A 22869-nucleotide genomic window follows, 5' to 3' on the forward strand; every position below is an offset into this window, starting at 1 on the left:
CATTTTCAGATGCCATTGTAGAGATGTAGTATTCACAGTCAGCCATGATTACTTAAATCAATGAGTGAACGTGTCAAATAACAGGACGGTTACTGAGATTAAGCGAGTAGTATTTGGCTGGTCATGTGATCCTAAGATGGCAGCCCCCATGTGTGGACCCTCTCCATGTAGAATAAAACAGCTTTTATAAGGTTACTGATATGACTGGAGTCTTTATTTTAATGTGAGTGGTCATGATTTCCTACATATGTTGCAAAATTACAATTCATGTCTTTAGGAGTTAAACTTTTTTAGTGAGGAAAAAATTACTGAGTACACCTTTAAATGGCTGATTATTACTTTATAAAGTACTTCTATAAAGACTACACTTATTTTTCTCTCTATTACTCAGAACCTGCTATTTTGATATCGACACACTTTTACTCAAACACATCTTTTATAAAACACTGCATTATAATGCTTTTATTACAGATTCACTTATGTATATTTACTTATTCCATCACTCATAGCTTGTGTGGCAGCTCACCTGATAGGGTGTTTGACTTAAAATTGGAGGACTGTGGATCAAGACCAGTTGCAAACTCCAGCTGAGAATGTGCATTTTCATTTTGCTTCTGCATTTTAAAACATTAAACTTTAGGTTTAGGCATTGATAATGTAAAGATGTTGTTTTTTTTAACTACTCACAGATATTTTAAAACACTAATGTTTAAGCTTAGGCGCTGATTTGGTAAGAATGTCTTTTAAACGTTTCATTTATATTTTAAAACATTATTGGTTAGGTTCAAGCAAAAGTTTTAGATCAGGGAGGTATGTTTGAATATATATATATACAGGGTTGGGGAGTAACGGAATACATGTAACGGGATTACGTATTTAAAATACAAAATATAAGTAACTGTATTCCACTACAGTTACAATTTAAATCATTGGTATTTAGAATACAGTTACATTCAAAAGTATTTTGATTACTGAAGAGATTACTTTGCAGTTTATTGTCATTTGTTTCATTTAATATTTAGTCCTTTCAGATGGAAAACATTTATACATATAAATGATGCGATCCAAAGTGCATTTGAACAGCGGTGAAACACTTTCTTATAATGTGTTACATTCATACGAGCAGACAGAGAAGTACGTTTGAAGTAAGTTTGGAGCAGAAGAAATAGAAATAAACCTTGTGTAAATTGTCAGCTTTACGTTAAGCTAAAATGCTATTTCTAGCCATTTTACATGCATGTTACCAGACACGATCATATATTTTTATCAAGAAAATTCACATTAGATCATAATTTCTTTTTTTCTAGTAAGACCTTTGATATTAGGGCAAAAATCGTATTCTTGATAATAATTTTTGTATTGTTTTCCTGTAAAAATATAAAAAAATCCTTAAAACAAGATCAGTTTGATTAATCTTGTTTTAGAAACAACACCGCATAAGATATTTAGGTTTTTCAGAGAATGTATTTTTAACATGTGTATTTTGTCTTATTGTACTGGCAGGTTTTTATAGTCAAAACAAGTGAAGAAATCTACCAGTGCTGAAGAAGTAATCCAAAGTATTTAGATTACGATACTGACCTTGAGTTATTTTAGGAATACGTTACAAATTACAGTTTACAGCATGTATTCTGTAATCGGTAGTGGAACAAATTTCATAAGTAACCCTCCCAACCCTGTATATATATATATATATATATATATATATATATATACAATTTACCTTAAAACCGTGTCTGAATACACCATTTTACTTGCTTTTGGCGCCCCCATCTGGACATTTAACTGAAAACCTGCAGCCAAACCTGTTATACAGCACATAAATTTTGAATTGCAAAACTGTTGTTCATGTAAATTTCACAAGATCAGGCTGAAAAAAAATCTTCTGTGAATTTTTATGATAAAAGGACACTTTTATTTTACTTACACAACTTTTAATATTGCACTTCAAAATAAATGGTTACATACCATTGCTTTAATTGCACATGTACACACAACTTTGACTTCAGTCAGTCAGATACAATCAGATTGTAGAGATCAGAAAGAAATAAACACCAATCTGCTTCAGTAAGTTTGTATCTAGCTAAACATTTAATGATGTTAGATAACGTAAAGACTCTTTGAATAGTTAACATTCATTGAATTTGTTAATTTATCATCAACTTTTCAATTTCATCCATCCAACTGCTTGTTTGTTATGCTTCAAGTGTTTCTCCAACACATTTAACTGTTAACGCACTCTCATCTGTAAAATCCACATTTACAGTAATTTAAGACTTTAAATCTTTTATAAGTTAGAGCACAAATGGTACATGGAGTAACAGATTTATACATAGAGCTTTTTCTAAACAGAAATTGTAATGGTATTTTTTTTTTTTTTCAAGATTCCTCCTATTTGTGATGTTTTTTTTTTTTTTTAACTTTATTATGCTCAAATTGCAAACAGCATCATCAACTATTTCAAAAACATTACTATTTCCAACACTGTAAAGGACAACAAATAATAATAACATCTTTATGTATGTGCGTGTTCTAAGGAATGCATATCAAGACTAGGTAAAGACTAGCAGAAATAACATGATGTCATTGGCAGTGTTTGAACATGTTCAAATAAGTATAATGAAATAAAATGATATACATTTTAAATGTGTAACAAAATAATGACAGTTATAGTTTTTATCCTCTATTAAGAGTACATGCGACGTTAACACTACATCATGAAAATAAAAATGGCTGTTTAGTCAGCACACGTTCTTGCCATTTTTAATATTTGGTCTATTTTTTCATGTCTCATTTGGACTTCTTTGTCTGTTGTGTTGTGTCTTACACCACGAGCATTGCATTTTTAAGGCGTCATATTAGATTAAAACTATTTCAGCTTTGAAAAACGAGTCTTGAGATCCCTGCATTTGGTTCCACTCTGTTGCGCTCCTGCTCGATACTTTTAAATGCAAGAATACATCCTGTGTGAACAGCCCCTTTGTCACCAAACTCAGCAAGAATGTAGTCATTTGCCCTCAGGAAAACAGTGCCATCTCAGTTAAGTGATTCCAACAGGTTATGCAAATTTTACCAGACAACACTGACATGCAAACATACAATCAAGGCATGTTTTACTGTTTCTGATTGCACCCTTTCATACTGAGATAATTTGTCACATCCTTTTTCGCAATGAGGAAATTGAGAACAAACCAAAGTGTCTCACAAAAGCATATAAAGACCACAGGATGTAATGCAAGCAGCACACTAATAAGGAAATAATGTTCAAGAAGAGTGTCCTCTAATGGTAGTAATGGTTATGTCTCCAGCATCCCATCCAGGTTTTTTTCAGTGGTCTTTTTGTCTGCAACAGCATTCACTGGAGGATTGTACTTATTGTTGTACTCCTGTAGAAGTGCAAGCACCTCATGATGACCAAGATGTTGTGCCTCATCAATTGGCGTCTTACCCCACCTGGAAGGTAATCATTTTTCATTTATTTTCAGGGATCCTGCACGAATTTCCATTCATTTCTTATTACTAAGACTAAGAAAGTGAATATTCATTTTTAATCAAATGTGAATGAAGCAGACATTGATGCTGGTATGGTTTAGGGTGTTTGCTCACCTGTCCTTGGGAACAGGGTTCACCTTGCAGGCCTCCAGCAGAAATCGCACTACCTCAACATGTCCTAGAATCACAGGGAATAGCTCTATAATGCAGTAAACATTCAAGCCAGCTGTAGACTACTTTTTAGATATCAAACTGCAGTGCACAGAAAATGATTGATGACACTGACAATGTAATAATTAATAATAATTATTTTCTTTATTTATCACACATTATACATTTGCACATATACGGTGAAATTCTTCTTTTTCACATATCCCAGCTAGGCTGGGGTCAGAGTGCAGGGTCAGCCATGATACAGCACCCCTGGAGCAGATAGGGTTAAGGGCCTTGCTCAAGGGCCCAACAGTGGCATCTTGGCAGTGCTGGGGCTTGAACCCCCGACCTTCTGATCAGTAACCCAGAGCCTTAACCGCTGAGCTACCACTGCCCTAACATGCATCATCTGCCTGTCACTCAATCTAAAAGTGTGTCTTATTCCCCAGCAAATGTCAATATGTGTTTGACTTAACACATTTAGTTTAACTTTCATCATTGGATATTTTGCGTATTTTGCTTCAAAACAGAGTTTTAAGCTTAGTTAATTATGTTTATTAAAAAAATACACTGAAGTACCAGTTTCAGCAGCTTTTGCGAGCAACATTGCAGATTCCGAAAACAATAGTCTATGCTTTCCTACTTTTGGCAGGCACCAGCGCCCACTGGTGCCAACACACTTTCAGTGTCAAACTACAGTGACAGTAGTGGAATAGCATGTTGTACCCTCAGCAGCAGCTACATGCAATGCAGTCCTGGAGTCATAGTCCCTCTGTTCCATGTCTACTGAGGACAATGCAAACCTGCAGTCACATTTAATGAAAATGTTATTGAAATAGAATACAATACAGTGCTGTGAAAAAGTATTTGCCCCATTTTTGTGTATATCTCATACTAAATTGTTTAAAACAATTCAAACAAAATCTAACATAAAACAAAGGCAATCTAAGTAAACACAAAATAAAATTTTTAAATGATAATTTTTTTTTTTTTTTGAAGCAAAAAATGCATCCAATACCAACTGAGTCTTTGTGAAAAAGTATTTGCCCCTTAGTTACTAAATCCCCAAATGTATGAAACTGCATTCAAAATGGGGTTCAGCTGGACTCAACACACCCAGGCCTGATTACTGCCAGCCCTGTTAAATCAAATCAACACCTAAATAGAATTTTTTCAGCAGCATGAAGTTGGCTAAATGGTCTCACCCAGTAGCACACTATGCAAAGGTCGAAAGAAATACCAAAAATGATGAGGAAAAAGGTGATTGAAATACATCAGTCTGGGAAGTGTTACAAAGTTATTTCAAAGGCTCTGGGTCTCCAAAGAACCACAGTGAGAGCCATTATCTCCAAATGGAGAAAACTTGGCACAGTAGTGAACCTGCCCAGAAGTGGCCGATCTTCCAAAATTCTCCCAAGAGCACAGCGACGACTCATCTAGGAAGTCACAAAAAAGCCAAGGACAACATCCAAGGAACTGCAGGCCTCTCTCGCATCAATAAAGGTCACTGTTCATGACTCCACTATCAGAAAGACATTGGCCACAAAGTGAGGCGAAAACCACAGCTAACCCAGAAGAACATTAATTTGACCAAAACACACCTTGATGTTCCTCAAAGCTTTTGGGAGAATGTTCTGTGTACTGATGAGTCGAAAGTGGAACTGTTTGGAAGACAGGGGTCCCGTTACATCTGGCATAAATCAAACATAGATTCCACAAAAAGAACATCATACCTATAATCAAGCATGGTGGTGGTAGTGTGATGGTGTGGGGACGCTTTGCTGCTTCAGGACCAGGGCGACTTGCAATAATTGAGGGAAACATGAATTCTGCTCTCTACCAGAAAATCCTAAAGGAGGATGTCCGGTCATCAGTCCGTGAGTTGAAGCTCAAACGCAATTGGATTATGCAGTAAGACAACGATCCAAAGAATAGGAGAAAGTCCACCTCTGGATGGCTCAAAAGAAGCAAAATTAAAGTTTTGGAGTGGCCTAGTCAAAGTCCTGACTTGAACCCAATTGAGATGTTGTGGCAGAACCTTAAACAGGCAGTTCACCTTAAACGGGCAGTTCATGCTTGGAAAACCCTCCAATGTGGCTGAACTAAAGCAATTCTGCAAAGAAGATTGGGCCAAAATTCCACCACAGTGTTGTGAAAGACTGATCTCCAGTTTTCGGAAGCATTTGGTTGCAGTTGTTGCTGCTAAAGGTGGCACAACCAGCTAACTTTTTCTCCCAATTTGGAATGCCCAATTCCCACTACTTAATAGGTCCTCGTGGATGTACAGTTACTCACCTCAATCCGGGTGGCGGAGGACAAGTCTCAGTTGCCTCCGCTTCTTAGACGTTAATCTTATCACGTGGCTCGTCGTGCATGACACCGCAGAGACGCATGTGGAGGCTCATGCTACTCTCTGCGATCCACGCACAACTTACCACATGCCCCATTGAGAGAAAGAACCACTAATCGCGACCACGGGGAGGTTACCCCATGTGTCTCTAACCTCCCTAGCAACCGGGCCAATTTGGTTGCTTAGGAGACCTGGCTGGAGTCACTCAGCACGCCCTGGATTCAAACTCGCGACTACAGGGGTAGTAGTCAGCGTCAATACTCGCTGAGCTACCCAGGCCCCTGGCACAACCAGCTATTAAGTTTAAGGGGGCAGTTAGTTTTTCACATGGGTGATATAGGTGTTGGATAACTTTTTTGCTTCAGTAAAAAAATATTTTGTGTTTACTCAGGTTACCTTTGATTTATGTTATATCTCATTTGAAGATCTAAAACTATTTAGTATGAAAAATACACAAAAATAGAAGAAATCAGGATTTATGATTTCAAATACTTTTTCACAGCAATGTATGTCTCAAAGACTTGCGGAGAATTAACAACTCTGTACCTTCTCAGAGCAGACACATCTCCTGTGTAGGCAGCAAAGAGCAGACTGATAACAGATTTCACCTGGAATGATAGAAAAGAACCTTTGTGGAACAGCAATAAGTTATGATGGAGAGATGGCAGATAGGTGGTGGTCTCCAAAGTATCTTCGTTTCTTTAGGTCTAATGGATGGATGTGAATAGAGAACTGGCAAATATCAAACTGCCAAGTTAATTTAGTGTAATTTTTATTTTAAATGTTAACCAACATGTGCTTGTGGGCAGTTAACAACTTTTTCATGGATGTTTTTTTAAATCATCATAAAGAGTTTTGGTTAAAATTAATATGTAGACTGTATAAGGGGAATTTTTGTTTTTAAAGTGTTTTTTAAGTGCCATCACTGATCACTATTTCTGTATAGTCTTTCACCATTTATAATCACCCTTTTGCCTTACTATGTCATTTGAAATTATCTTGTGGTGTGAAAAATGTATTGTTTAAAGTGGTAATATTGTATGTAGTCTTGCAATTAATATAGGGTCATAAAATGTACATGCATAATAGTTCTTTAAAAATTAGCATGATTTTGTATTAAAGTTTTAGATGGAATATAGTATGTCACACTGCAGAATATGTCAACTTGCCGAAAATATCTTGTATCATAAATAGTCTTATCTGGAAGAGAATGGCAAGATAGATGCCAGCTAAAGTTATTATTATAACCATTTATGATGTCATGTACTGGGTCAGCTAAAACTTGGAACATTCTTGTATGGTTATTAAAAAAAAAAAAAAAAAAAAGCCAAGCAAGCCATGCGAAGAAAGTCATGCACTTTTTGTAATGCTGACTGCTGTGCTGAGGCAAGTTCTGGTAAGGGACAGAAAGGCATAAGCAATCTTTCAACCCTAAACTCCCATGTTGCCACAATGCAATTCACCTCTGTAAATTCTTCTACTTATGGACTACTTAACTAAACATGAAATTAAGTTTTGTACAAATGGCAAAAAAGAAAATGTAATCACAAACTAGAAAAACAATTGCAAATCAATTCAAAAGTACTGATCAGTATTCAATCAGTATTACAGTGCATAAACATTTGAACTGTAACATTAGATAAAAATTGAACATTTTACATAAAGGTGACATTATCATTAATGCTTAACATTCATGCACAAACGGTATGCATTCAGATGCAAGTGCCTAGTGCTTTTTCTCACCTGCTCCAACCATTTCTCATTTCAACATTTGGTTGGTATAGTCAACACCAGGCCTAACAGATCATCACAGAAATGACAGTGTCTCCTTGTGTGAGTGTTTTAATGATAAACTGTATCAACAAGTACATGTATAATGTCTTAAATATAATTGCGAAGCACTATTCCTGTCTGCTGATGTGTAATTATAATTCTCCAGTAATGTGCATGTTAATTTGAGATAACAAATAAGCTACTACTACTAGAAATAGAAAGTTCAAGTCACACTTAACATTATGACTGGAGAAAGCCTTGCCTGGAAGTTTAAAATAGTTTCAGGGTTAGTTTGAAGGTTATATAGGCGTTGTAATTTTAATACTGTGGCAGTTTGAAGAGAGATATGAAATTTTAAGTTTATACAATCTGGCGTATTTTGAATATTCTGGCAATTGAAAGTGAGATTTTACATTTAAAGAGATGCAATCCTTGCTAGGTGGTTACTAAGGTATTCTGAGTGGTTGTTATAACATTGCTAAAGCTGGCTCTACATTAACAGACTCGAATTGGGTGGGGGGTGTCACACTTAATGACTGTTTTCGCTAATCTTGCCCTCCTAGTCAGTGAGCCTGTCACATTCACCGATTAAAAATGGGAAGGTGTCACACTTAACATATGTCTTTGACTTTTCTCAACGCTTCACTGTCACACCCCATTTTTGCAACCAATCAACCTGAAGCTCTTAGAAATAAGAGCAAGAACACCACCATTTTTAGAATGTTAAAAACTTGTAATTTGAAGACAAAAAAGTAGTGGAAAAAACTTCCTAGGTGAAAGTTCTGAGGAAGAAGAGGCTGCTCAAATGTACAGATTGTGTTTTAATTGTATGATTTATTGATTTTAATCAGATCAGTGGAGTATGTTTTGTGATGCTGTAAACACAATCTTTTAGAAAATTCACATTTTAGGAGAATTTGTCACTGGCGTTATCGTCACTTGTGTTAGAACCTTTGCTTCTTTTATTAAATAAAATAAATGATTAAATAGAGAACAAACAACCTACAATATAAAGTAGGCTATACCTATAATCTAACAATATAAGTTATGTAAGTGTGCATGTCTGTACTTATTTATTAATTTAATTTTGTCAGCTTCATAGAGATAAGTCATACAAACATACGTGCTGACTCCAAAGAGCAATAAACTTCTCATCCAAATGCACCATCCTCGAGCGCTTTCCAGACACCATGCTTTTTCTGCAGAAAAAAAAAAAAGACGTCCTTCCGTCCTCCGACAAAAAAACAAAACAAAAACGCTTTATACATGAACTGCACTCACTGGTCACTGCCTTGGCGGCGTGTTCCCACCCCACCCACAAACAGTGATAATTTCAAGGCATTAACTCAGCTGGGAGTCCAGACAGTCAAGTGATTAACTCCTCCTGCTGAGAGGTTCTAATGGGTGCTCTGTCTCCCTCTGCCTGGCCAGTGATTATGTTAATGAAGCTAACACCTGAAAATCATTGGAAAAATCAACTAGAGTAGAGCCAGCTTAAGCGGTTGCGGATGGTTGCTAGATAGGGTGACCAGACATCCCGTTTTTCCTGGGACAGTCCCGTATTTAAGCACTTTTTCTAGTCTCCCGACTTATTCTGTAAAAATTGTGCTTTGTCCCATATCTCCTAAAATTTCTCTATCGCCTATGCGGCTTTCTCAGTCATGCGCGTATTCAAATCAAAGGTAGCCAAGGATATGGCTTGTAAAATAAAATCACACCATGTTATTTGAAGTACATGATTGGATTAAACTATCCAATCACAATCCCCTATCAACAGACGTCCAGTTAGTGAACTGACTGAAGAGTCAATTTGAAAGAGCACACAGATGAAATTGCGGCTGGAAAAATGTCAAGGAAGCATGCATGTACATTTAATGAAGATCTTCAAAAAGAGTTTACATTTCTAAAAGAGTCACAGACAGAGCCTAGTAAAGTGAGGTGTGAGATTTGTGGAGCTCGCTTTTCCATCGCCCAAGGAGGCCACAACGACATTGCTCAGCATGTTCATACAAAAAAAGCATGTGGATGCTGCTAAACGTTAGTGTGCCACACCAAGTGTTAGCAATTTTTTTGTGAAGCAAATTTCAGAATCTGATGAGGTGCATGCACGTGAAGGACTTTTTGCTTATCATTCTGTTGTGCATGGCCATAGTTCTCGGTTGGCTGACTGCACTACGAAACTGATCAAGAAACTGTATGATTTGAAATTTTCTTCTGCCCGCACCAAATCTGAAGCTGTCATATGCAACGTACTAGCTTTTGTGCAGCTGGACTATCAGAAATTACTGCAGCATGGCAACACACGTTTCCTCTCTCTTGGTCCAGCTCTTGAAAGAATACTACACATTTTCAATGGTCTGCGTGCATACTTTCTTTCTCAAGAAAAATGCCCAAAGTTTCTAAGAGACATTTTCAGCGATCCTTACACTAAACTTTGGATTGGCTTCACACTCAAGCAAACAGCCACTTTTAACCATGCACTGAAGACAGCAGAGCAAGATGACATATCAGCAACAGAAGTGGCTTTGCACATCCATGACCTGAGAAAAGTCTTGCAGGCCAGGCTGGAGGAATCATTCATATCCTCTGTCATTAAAAAGCAGTTGGATGCCCTGGTTGAAGCTGGTGACATGCAAAGAAATGGATGATTCCTTTTGTGCAGTGAGAAACTTTTATTCAGCATTGGTGGATTACCTCCAAAATTGGAGCCACTCATTGGAGAACGGTAAAACTTAAGTGGGCCCTACTGAGAGACATCCAAGAGTGAAAAGACATTCAGAGCAGTCTCGAACACTTCTACTTCAGAATCCCCGCTCTCAGTTTGATTGACGAAACCACACTCTTTGATTAGTGGGCTTGCGTGAAAAACATTGTCACTCGTCGCATCACTGAGTGGAACATAAACAAGATGGCCTTGTCTGAGAGATGGACAGACATTTTTCGTGAGCTGGAGAGCAAGACTATTTCGAAGTCTTAGCCAAGGTCGTGGACTTTGTTTTATGCCTGCCTGGGACATCTGCATCTGTGGAACGTGTGTTCTCATTAATGAACGCAGCATGGACACCGGATAATCTCGACACAGTGTAACAGTCATGAAGGCAATGCTTTTCCTACTTCTTAATTTTGTAGTGGACTGCATTTTACACAAATTACAAAGTGACAACAGTTACAGATGTGTATGCACCCTCTGCTTCGCACTGATCTGCACCTAGGTAAGATGCGCCAATTTAATTTTTGCTGGGAGGGGGCTGTCCTGTTTTCCACAAGCAGGAATCTGGTCACCCTATTGCTAGACTGTTGCAAGATTGACAGACAGAGACAGACCAAATGGTCGGTTGGACGATCGATCGATAGTTTGGTCTGTGGAGTTAGTAATTTGTTTTTGTATCAAGGTACATTGTGTTAAACATCATGTGGCCCACATAGCGTGAGAGATGCATCCATATTGAGTGAATGTTTATGTTCACTGTTAAAGGAATATTCTGGGTTCAATACAAGTTAAGCTCAATTGACAGCATTTGTGGCACAATATTGATTAACACAAAAATTTATTTGGACTCGCCCTCCTTTTCTTTAAAAGAAGCAAAAATCTGGGTTACAGGAAGGCACTTACAATGGAAGTCAATGGGGGCCAATTTTTGAACATTAAAATACTCACTGTCAAGTATAAACACCAGACATAAACAATATGCACATAAACATGATTTAAGTGTGATAAAATCACTTACTAAACTTTTCTGTGTAAAGTTATAGTCAATTTTACAACTTCATTGCGATGACGATGTAATGTCAACAAACCCTTAAAATTACTTTAAAAATTACAATTTAAACAACTTTACAGCTCAAATAATAATGAGTTTTAATGGAAGAATTAATGTAAGTGCTTTTATAAAATTATAAGCTTTACATTTCTGCTTTTTAACCCTCCAAAAATTGGCCCCATTTAAGTCCATTGCAAGTCCCTCACTGTAACCTCCATTTTTTATTTCTTAACTTGTATTGAACACGTAATATTCCTTTAAGAGACAGTTTCATGCCAAAGAATATCAATTATAATATTTATCTTATAATCATTCATTTGCAATTCAACTGTATCACATTAACACAACTATATATTATTTTAATTTAGCCAGTGCTGTAATGCTGAATGGTAGCTCTTTTAATAGAATAATTAGAATTCAAATGAGAACAATCTTCTAATTTCTTGTGATATTTTTGTGGGAGTCACTATACACGTTTGGTTTTCATTCAAGTTGAGGCCAAACACCAACTAACTGCATCTCACAAGACTTTTTAAGCCACTTCGAGACAAACAATGACAGAAAATGATGTATGATAAAAGAGCATGTAGATTTTTTTGTTAGTTTGTTTTTCTACAGATACAGATGAAACAGTAACAAAGGAGAAAAATTATAATTTCGGGTCACAATGGAATGGGATTAAATACATTTATTAATGACAAAAAAAAAAAAAAAAATGGAAAAACAGGAAAGCAGGACTTTTACATACACACAAAAGGAAAAACATGAAAAGATAAACAGAATTCATTCAGAACTGTGGGAGAGATACATTACAAGTGAAATCAGATGATGACAAACTGTGATATGTTGGAAAATTAGACAGCATTTCTATTACACTGGAAACAGAAGTTTTCACATTTGCAGGACAGTTCATGTAGTGAGTGCAAGCAAGTGTTTGAACAACAGAGATCTATTGTGACACTGTTAAAAGTGTAAGCACATGAGAATCACATCCACTAAATAGCAAAAGACTGATAACACTGTAGCAGCACAAAAACATGATATATTACATGAAAATGACAAAAAAACATGAAACTAGGCAAAACAAACCCATATTAGATTCCTGTTTTAGCATAAATATTCAAGCTTGCATTTAATATATTATGAGAATTTGAATTAATATATATAATTCATGCAGAATTAATATATAATAAAAACCAAAATTAAAATGTGGGTTTTCAGAACAATCATAAAATCAAAAATATACAAAACTGTCTGATGAGGGCAGTATCTTTCCACTCATTAAAAAATCTAAATCAAAGCTTCATCTGATATGAACTGAAATCTTGAATCATAAATAAGGTGCGTAAACGTTGACAGTAATTCCAGCAATAGAATCTGAAAATGTGTAGAGATAGACATCCAAATGCGGTCAGACACAAGAGCGGAGTGTTTGTAAAGTTATTGATTTCACCTTATAAAAGACTGCAAAGATCGACTGACAGCAGGTTTAAATTGGCTGCTGAGCAGTACTAACAGAGCTCTGTGATACAAAAACATGGCAGAGGTTTTCTCAGAACACAAAGTCACCAAGAAAAGCAATTCATTAGGAACATATTGTAACTAATCTGTAAATGAACAACTAAACCTGACCAAAAACTGACAGCTAATTAGTAACAGCATGATACATGAATTGCCAAAAGTATTAGTTTTAACCTTGCTTTGGACTGCAAGGTTGCATTTAAATCACATTATGTTCTAAGGTCTAGTGTTGAAATTCTAGAATTGAACACCATAATATTAAGGTGAGAATAAAGGTCTCCCTGACATCTGGCAAAAAACTCAATCCTCCCAATTCAGCACCAACTACGATACCTGTTTTAGAGAATTGGGTGGGTCCATCAGTGTGCTTTTATGTTTGTCTCGCCATAAAGTTATAATGACACTGATATTATTGTACACTCAATGAGTGAATACATTTTTGTAATTGTTTTCTGTGTAAAAAAAGAGAAAACATTCTTGCATAAATTGTTGCATTGAATTTAATGAGACAATTTATGTAAAAATGGTACTACAAACAATTTACACAAGTTTGGTTTGCTTGAGGCCTTGTGTGTGAGATGTATGATCAAACATTCAACCGTAGTGCAAAAGACAAGCACCTGCAGCCTGTTTATCAGTCAGTCTGACTGTACCAGTCCTTGACTTTCACCAAAAAACACTTGATGGTCTATGAAAGAATATACAGAAAAATAGTAGGCATACGTTACAATTTTTTCAAAATTGTACTGCCTGCCTACTGCACTGAATATAAATGTGTTGTCTGATGTAATTAATAAATCCCAGACAACTAAAAGAGAACCAAGCTGCCCCAGACACAAGCTACAACCACATCCTCTACCGTACTCAATCATACCCTGCTGGAAATTCAAGCTCAACCTGGTAGCTGTGTTTTAAGAAGGTAGTAGCTGGTTTCAAGCTGGTCTACGTTGGTCATTGCAGGTCAAAGCTAGTTATTAGCTGTCAAAGCTGGTAGATGATCCTGGACCAGCAACAAACTAGCTATGAGTTGGTCAGGTTGGTACAGTACATGATTGGAACATGATGGCTGGTCAACCAGCCAATAACCAGTGTGGACCAGCTAACGACAAGCTTGGAGTAGCTAATGATCAGTTTGGACCAGCTAATGACCAGCTGGATCAACTAACATCCAGCTTGGATCAGCTAATGACCAAAGGACCAGCTTGGGCCAGCTAACAACCAGTTTAGACCAACTAATGACCAGCTTGGACCAGCTTTCGACCAGTTTGGAACAGCTAACCACCAGCTCGAACCAGCATAGACCAGCAAATGACTAGCTTGGACCAGCCAATGACCAGTGTGGACTGACTAACTACAAGCTTGGAGCAGCTAATTACCAGTTTGGACCAACTAACAATCAGTTTGGACCAACTAACGACCAGCTTGGACCAGCTAATCACCAAAGGACCAGCTTGGACCAGCTAACAACCAGTTTGTACCAACTAATGACCAGCTTGGACCAGCCAATGGCCAGTGTGGAGTAGTTAACGACCAGGTTGGACAAGCTATTGACTACATTGGACCAGCTAACGACCAGGTTGGACCAACTAATGACCATCATGTACCAGCTAATGTCCAGTTTGAACCATCTAATGAACAGCTTGAACTATCTTTCAACCAGCTTGGACAAGCAAATGACCAGTTTGTACAAGCTAATGACTAGCATGAAACAGCTAATGACCAGTTCAGACCAGCTATCACGTTCCAAAACACAGCTATCAGCTTAAGCTGGATTTTCCAGCAGGGTGTTTACCAAGAGAGAGGGATAGATACAGTGACTCTGGTGAAGAACCATATACATGTGACCAAAATTAAAATCCATTGAGGTTCTTTGAAAATAAATAACTGTTGATAATTTACATAAATATATCATGTCAAAACAGATGAGTCTGCTCCATCTTAGTTCTGATCTTCGATATTCTCCATCCTATAGACTACAGTGGTGGAGCTGTCCTCATTGCACTCTGTAGGAGACACTTTTGTCCATACAGTGTCTTTGAGAGCAAGCTCTTTCTGAAGGCTCTCGTAATCCATGGGTCCAAAGGTGTACTGCTGTGTTGAGCAACACGGAGAACATATTAGTTTTGTGGGCTTCTAGGCAAAGGCTGCTGTTAGTGTGTGTGTTGATGTCTAGATGACTCACATTGTTCAATTAATAGACTTAAGATTTTGAAGTCAACTAAAACAAACACAGAGAGAACCCCCTATTCACAATGCACACAAATTTAAAACCAAAACCAAAAAAGGTCTGTCTTAGTATAGAAACCAATTGCCTCCTAAAACATTAATCGCAAATACCTCATTTAGGTTGCAAAAGACTCACTAAGGTCATGATTATTACTAATAGCTAACCGATCCACACGGAATCAATGCGTGCAGAACTCCGTTCCAGTTCTGATTTCCACAGAATTACAACGATCTTTATTCATAAAGTTCTACACATCCCCCAGCCGCTGGCATGATTGTTAATTAAAGGTGATGTGTGTAATTTTTCTGCCACTTACTGTACCAAACTGAATGGCGAAAATAACGACTGTTTTCAAACAATTTTCCGAATACTTCCTTGTCAGCCATTGGTCGTACAAAAACTTAGTTCCGCTCCAAACTCACAGCATTGGTTTAGCCAATGACTATGTCTACATGGACAACAGAAGGCGGCTTATTGTGAGAAAAAAAGTGTTCCTATTACATGCAATGTATAATCGGCATACTCTTTACTCCCGTATACATGCTCGTTCAGTAAGCAGCTTTCTCCACAGCAACGCAATTTCTCCCCGACGCTTCTGTAGATAGCAAACATGGGATCCGAGGAAGACTTTGCTATTTTATTCTCCGCTGCTTCGCTTTATTTTCAGATATTCCAGAGTTGTTGCTGTGTTTGTTTCCGTAATTTTCTATGGACCAGCAGCTGAATTGAACTGCAATAGTGGGGTTTCCCCTCTTACATAACACTCCGGGATTCCCCCAATGTACAAGCGCATATTTGCCCACATGAGGGACAGTCAATATTTTACATTGGTGTGTATAAATGGGTAGTTTATAGTGTATGTGATTTTCCCACTGGACTCCCAGAAATGTTGAATTCTTTCCCCTGTGTTGACTTGTTGTTGGGCTTTATCCTATGACGTTTTTTGTCCTGGTCTGTTCCACTCATGCGCACACTTCAAACACCCATCAGAATGCCGCTTATGCATTTACATGACCACATAAGCTGCATTCTCCAAGAGAAACCTAGGTGTGTTAAACCGCTTTCTCTTAATCAAAACGGCATAAGGAAACGGCATATGGAAATCAGTGTTCTAGTTTACATGACGTTTTAGAACGGCACTTTCTGCAAAAACCTTGGAATAAATTGTTTTCTTAAGTGCAGGTAAACATGGTCAATCTTGCTGTGTCGTATTACAAACAATTACCCCCCCGCCCCCCCCATAAAAAATCTGCAGATCCCATCTGGGCCTGCAAATGAAAATGGAAGCAAGCAAAATGAAAAATCTCTTTCAGATAAACTGCATGAAAAAGGGCAATATAAGAGGTGGCATTTGGCATGCAGGATTAGAATCACATGCACAGCTGAGAATTTCTGAAGAACTAACTGCTGCTCTTTCTCACTACTTTAGCTGTCCTGCTTCACGGAGACCACAGAACACCAACAAATTTCTCTCGTTTTAGTTTAGCTACCCAACTGGCAGTTATGTAGTGTCAAAATGGTCCTGTAGGGGGCACAATGTTTCTCTACAGTTGTGGTGTGGAAATAAGCTTCCTCTGCAATTTTTAAAGAGTTTTTAGTATATAACTATAATTCGCCCTTCAGTAAATGTGCATTAATTCATACAAGACGTGAGGTAATGCATCGATGGGTCATGTGGGGAGGGAAGAGGGCACTCACCCGCTGGTCCCCACCCTCTCGGCGAGGATCGAGCTTCTTGGCGAAGTGCCTCAGGTTGTCATAGTTGTGAAAGTTGAACAAGGACACCAGATCCTAAAACAGAGAAGAGGCAACAGGAGTCAGTCCAAGAGGGCATAAATCACACACACAAACACACATTGCTCGATTAAGGGCCGGTTATGCTCGTGTTGAGTGTATCAAGGTGGTCTGCTAGTGACAGTAGACTGTGTGGTGCACAGAAAAGTCCCCTTTCATAAGAGCCCTTTGTACAATGATAATGCTGAAATGAGCTTTCATCACAATGTCATTAGTTGGTTCTTAAGTTCACTGAGGTTTAGCCTGAGTTATAATTTTAATGGTCTTTAAAGGTGGTTATGCCTAAAAGAACAGAATGGCACAAGATAAACAGACATTAATAATCTAGGAATCAAAGTCTAATTTAAACATGGAAATAAACAAAGTTGTAGGATTTTGACAAATGTAAAACAAAGACATGTTATGACATAAAATGAATAGGATATAATTAAAATTATGCATTTCAAGGTCACTAATCATATTTGTGACATTGATCATATTAACCCTTTACCCTAACCCAGAACTTTATGAAGTCTCCCTGAATTTTGTTGGAAGTATGACCGAGTTGGCAGGAATGCCTGAAAGTCTAATAATAAGCACATTTCCTGTCTGGTTACTGCCTGATTTGCCAGTTGTTACTGTTCTCCGGCAAAGAAACACTAAGGTGAATGAACACAGAAGGTGAACAGAAGAACACTACAAGAGGAAAGAAAACTTACACTTTCAGATCGAGTATAGATTGAAGAGACAGAATACACCCACACCCATGTGTACCCAACACACGAGATTCAGGCAGTAATTATAGACTTCCTGACCTTAAACAAGGATCTGAGAGACTCTAGAGAATGCTTTGTAGATATTCAGAAATTAACAAGTGCTGTTTCTCAGGGAGATCTAAAATAACACTGACGGGTTTTCATCACTTCACAGCTACATGATGAAAAGCACTAATGAGAACTGCACTGTGGGATTAAAAATTCTACAAACAGGGGGCCTGGGTAGCTCAGTGAGTAAAGACGCTGACTACCACCCCTGGAGTCGCAAGTTCAAATCCAGGGCATGCTGAGTGACTCCAGCCAGGTCTCCTAAGCAACCAAATTGGCCTGGTTGCTAGGGATGGTAGAGTCACATGGGGTAAACTCCTCGTAGATGCTATAATGTGGTTCACTCTCAGTGGGGCATGTGGTGAGTTGTGCGTGGATGCTGCGGAGAATAGCGTGAAGCCTCCACACACGCTATGCCTCCGCGGTAACGTGTTCAACAAGCAACGTGATAAGATGCAACTGAGATTCGTCCTCCGCCATCCAGATTGAGGCACTACGCCACCAGGAGGACTTAGAGCGCATTGTGAAGTGGGCATTCCAAATTGGGGAGAAAAAGGGGAGGGGAAAAAAATAAAAAAAATTTTTCCCTTTTCACCCAATTTTGGAATGCCCAATTCCCAATACGCTTTTAAGTCCTCATGGTCGTGTAGTGATTCACCTCAATCCGGGTGGCGGAGGACAAATCCCAGCTGCCTCCGCGTCTCAGACCTTCAACCTGTGCATCTTATCACATGGCTTGTTGAGCACGTTGCCATGGAGACATAGCACGTGTGGAGGCTTCACACCATCCACTGCGGCATCCACGCTCAACTCACCATGCACCCCACCGAGAACGAACCACATTATAGCGATCACGAGGAGGTTACCCCATGTGACTCTACCCTCCCTAGCAACCGGGCCAATTTGGTTGCTTAGGAGACCTGGCTGGAGTCACTCAGCACGCCCTGGGATTCGAACTAGTGAACTCCAGAGGTGGTAGCCAGTGGGTTTTTTTTAACCACTGAGCTACCCAGGCCCCCCCAAAAGTGGCATCTTTAAAAAAGCTATATGCCCCATTTCTTGAAATATTGAACAGTTCTCATTATTATTCGGTCTTGTGATATTCAATATACTGTATATGTATTTAACAAAAAATTTTTTTTAAATATAAACTTGATAAATACCGGTAATTATATTTAATAATTTAAATGCATAAGTACCCATTTAATACAGCAACATTTACCAACCAACAATATATTTATTTACCAATTAAAGCATATTAAAATCACAGCGATATTGCTTGATTTTTTTAAATGAATTAATGAACATAATACTGGTAATTGTATTTAATAATTTAACTTTACATGCACCTATTTAATAAAACAATATTTATCAACCAATAATATATTTATTTACCCATAAAAGCACATTAAATTCACCCTGATATTGTTTAATTTCATATCACCAGCAAAATCATTACTAATACATTGTTACTATTCAATATAACCCTATATGCCCCTACATGTATCACACAGAGTACTGTGCAAAAGTCTTAGGCACATAAGATGTTTCACAAAAACATTTGTCTTAAGATGGTTATTTATATCTTCAGCTTTAGTGTGTCAGTAGGAAATATAAAATTAGACTCACAAACATTACTTTTGCAAATAGAAAAGATTAGAATAGAAGAACAGGGAGCCCTGCAACAGATGTCATGGCCCCCACAAAGCCACATACTGAACATCGTGTCTGTCTGAGATTACATAAAGAGACAGAAGCAATTGAGACAGCCTAAATAGATAGAAGAACTGTGGCGAATTCTCCAAGAAGCTTGGTACATCCTATCTGTCAACAACCAAGAAAAACTGTGTCCAGGTTTACCTAGGAGAATTGGGGCTGTTTTAAAGGCAAAGGTGGTCACACCGAATATTGATTTAGTTTTTGTTGTTTACTGGACTTTGTATGACATTAAGTGATAAATGAAAACTATTTATGTCATTATTTTTGAAGACATCCTCACTATGCAACATTTCACAAGTGCCTAAAACTTTTGCACAGTACTGTATGTGATTCACATTTGTGAAAAGTGCATACCGTACCCAACATCTCTACACACAAGAAGGTTTCTCGTCGCCTCCTATCTTGGTTAATCATTAAATATATTTCATGAAGTTGCCAGAACATGGGTGTAAACTTTTAAGAAATTAAAGTGTTTGTGTGTGTGGGTGGGTGGTTGTGCCTGCAAAGAAGAACATTCACACACTGTGCAGAACTGGATGCCCCGAACACTGTTTCCCAGTTTGTCCAACGGCGGAGACCAGCACATGATGCCCATCACATTGGGCACAACAAGCAGAATGCCACCAGCCACACCAGACTTGGCCGGAAGACCCACCTGAACAAACAACAAATAAATGACTTTAAATTAAAGAGAAACTACACTGCATTTCTGGATATACCGTATGTGCGGTTATAGTGATTATTATTTGATTATCATTTAATTAATTACTGCTGATAGAAAATGCACACAAAGACTTACATGGAAGGCAAACTGCCCAGAGAAGTCATACATGCCGCAGGAGTGCATGAGGCTAAGAGTGTCTCGTACGGCCTCAGGGCTCAGCACACGCTCGCCTGTAATTGGACAGAAGCCGCCATTGGCCAGCGTGGCAGCCATGACGCTGGCGCTTTCACATGTTACCTCGATGGAGCACAGCTGCATATATCAACACAAACACACAGTATGAATAATGAATACAACATGACAATCAATGCAAATCACAATTAAAACACTGTATTACCAGTCCAGCACAACTGCATGAGGGCTATTCCACTTAATAAATAGCAATCTACATTTGTCAACAAATTCTGACTGGACAATCTTTGATTTTCTTGTTCAAAAATTACCTTACATGGTTTTATTTAGAGAGTGAAGGGCCTTTTGAGGCATCAACACCCTAAGTGCACTTGAGCAATAGTATGTGTGAGTGTGAGAGAGCCATCAGTTGGGCTATCCTATTTCAGATGCGTATGATTTCAGAGGCACATGAGAGGAGTCAAGGGACAGTCACCAGGCCACAGTCATTTCATGCCTTTGCCATGTCAAACTAAGCCAAAGCCACTCATGTGAGACATTTTGCTTATTTTTATAAACAATGCAGCCTTCTTGAGGAGTGAGAAAGGTATGAAATAACAGTTTATGAAGAGAATGAACAATACATAAAACAACTTCAGTAGAATATACACTTTATATTGTGCTCTGGAGAAGTTTGAATTTCTGAGACACACACAATGCTAGACAGACTGCCTCCATAATCATACGAATTGTAAATGAAATTGCACACACTCTATAAGGTAGATGGGTCTAGATGTGCACTTCTGATGTTGCTCCAGAATAGCCGGAAAAACCATATGCGCAGATGGTGGACTCAAGTGTGTGGGAAAACCTAGAGATTTTCCTGAATCAGAGGTAAATGCATGCTCAATGTTTCAACTGAAGTCCATGTGAATGTTATTTTTTTTCAGTATGGAGCTGAAGCTTTGAGTGAAAGCTTGTGTGAATACTCAGTACTGAGTCATGAAACAACATATACCAATAGGTGCAAGCGCTGTTTGTGAATGCGGAAATGCGGCTGCGCACCTGAATGGTTAAATGTGCTTCATGATCGATACCCGTCCCGCGAGTGATTAAACATACACTGGTGGCCAAAAGAATAATGTAGAGATTTTGCTGTTTCGGAAGGAAATTGGAACTTTAATTCACCAAAGTGGCATTCAACTGATTACAAAGTATAGTCAGGACATTACTGATGTAAAAAACAGCACCATCACTATTTGAAAAAAGTCATTTTTGATCAAATCTAGACAGGCCCCATTTCCAGCAGCCATCACTCCATCACCTTATCCTTGAGTAATCATGCTAAATTGCTAATTTGGTACTAGAAAATCACTTGCCATTATATCAAACACAGTTGAAAGCTATTTGGTTCGTTAAATGAAGCTTAACATTGTCTTTGTTTCTGAGTTGAGTATGCAATAGACTGGCATGTCTTAAGGTCAATATTAGGTCAAAAATGGCAAAAAAGAAACAGCTTTCTCTAGACACTCGTCAGTCAATCATTGTTTTGAGGAATGAAGGCTATACAATGCGTGAAATTGCCAAAAAACTGAAGATTTCATACAAAGGTGTGCACTACAGTCTTCAAAGACAAAGGACAACTGGCTCTAACAAGAACAGAAAGAGATGTGGAAGGCCAGATGTTCAACTAAACAAGAGGATAAGTACACCAGAGTCTCTAGTTTGAGAAATAGACGCCTCACATGTCCTCAGCTGACAGCTTCATTGAATTCTACATGCTCAACACCAGTTTCATGTACAACAGTAAAGAGAAGACTTTTGAAACAGAAAAACAAAAAAAAAAGTTTAGAGCGGGCAAAGAAACACAGACATTGGACAATAGATAACTAGGAAAGAGTGTTATGGATCTTTTTTTTTTTTAATAAAAATTTGTATCCCCTTTTTCTCCCAATTTGGAATGCCCAATCCCCACTACTTAGTAGTCCCTCGTGGTGGCGCGGTTACTCACCTCAGTCCGGGTGGTGGAGGACAAGTCTCAGTTGCCTCCGCTTCTGAGACCATCAATCCGCGTCGTGCATGACACCGCGGAGACTCTGCATGTGGAGACACACGCTACTCTCCGCGATCCATGCACAACTTACCACGTGCCCCATTGAGAGCGAGAACCACTAATCGCGGCCACAAGGAGGTTACCCCATGTGACTCTACCCTCCCTAGCAACCGGGCCAGTTTAGCTGCTTAGGAGACCTGGCTGGACTCACTCAGCATGCCCTGGATTCAAACTTGCGACTCCAGGGGTGGCAGTCAGCATCAGTACTTGCTGAGCTACCCAGGTCCCACGAGTGTTATGGATCTTAAACCCATTGAGCTTTTGTGGGATCAGCTAGACTGTAAGGTGTGTGAGAAGTGCCCGACAAGACAGCCACATCTATGACAAA

General features: G+C 38.4%; 1 protein-coding gene across 6 annotated transcripts in view; it reads right to left on the bottom strand.

Annotated features, from left to right (window-relative positions):
- Window positions 1-2403: 2403 nt before the first annotated feature.
- glsb (glutaminase b) overlaps window positions 2404-22869 on the bottom strand; it is a 63427-nt gene continuing 42961 nt past the window's right edge. Inside the window, exons 12-18 of one of the 6 annotated variants that reach the window (XM_051710171.1) lie at window positions 20393-20569; window positions 20093-20248; window positions 16976-17068; window positions 6542-6603; window positions 4372-4448; window positions 3607-3670; window positions 2404-3453 (exon numbers count right to left, since the gene is read on the bottom strand). In XM_051710171.1, the coding sequence (XP_051566131.1) occupies window positions 3297-3453; window positions 3607-3670; window positions 4372-4448; window positions 6542-6603; window positions 16976-17068; window positions 20093-20248; window positions 20393-20569 (786 nt within the window). In that variant the 3' untranslated portion in view covers window positions 2404-3296. Of the gene's footprint in view, window positions 3454-3606; window positions 3671-4371; window positions 4449-6541; window positions 6604-12174; window positions 15142-16975; window positions 17069-20092; window positions 20249-20392; window positions 20570-22869 lie in introns of those variants that run through there. The other 5 variants (XM_051710172.1, XM_051710174.1, XM_051710177.1 and 2 more) reach the window with 5 other exon arrangements.

The sequence above is a fragment of the Myxocyprinus asiaticus genome, chromosome 11 (assembly GCF_019703515.2).
Source record: "Myxocyprinus asiaticus isolate MX2 ecotype Aquarium Trade chromosome 11, UBuf_Myxa_2, whole genome shotgun sequence".
Classification (NCBI taxonomy): domain Eukaryota; kingdom Metazoa; phylum Chordata; class Actinopteri; order Cypriniformes; family Catostomidae; genus Myxocyprinus; species Myxocyprinus asiaticus.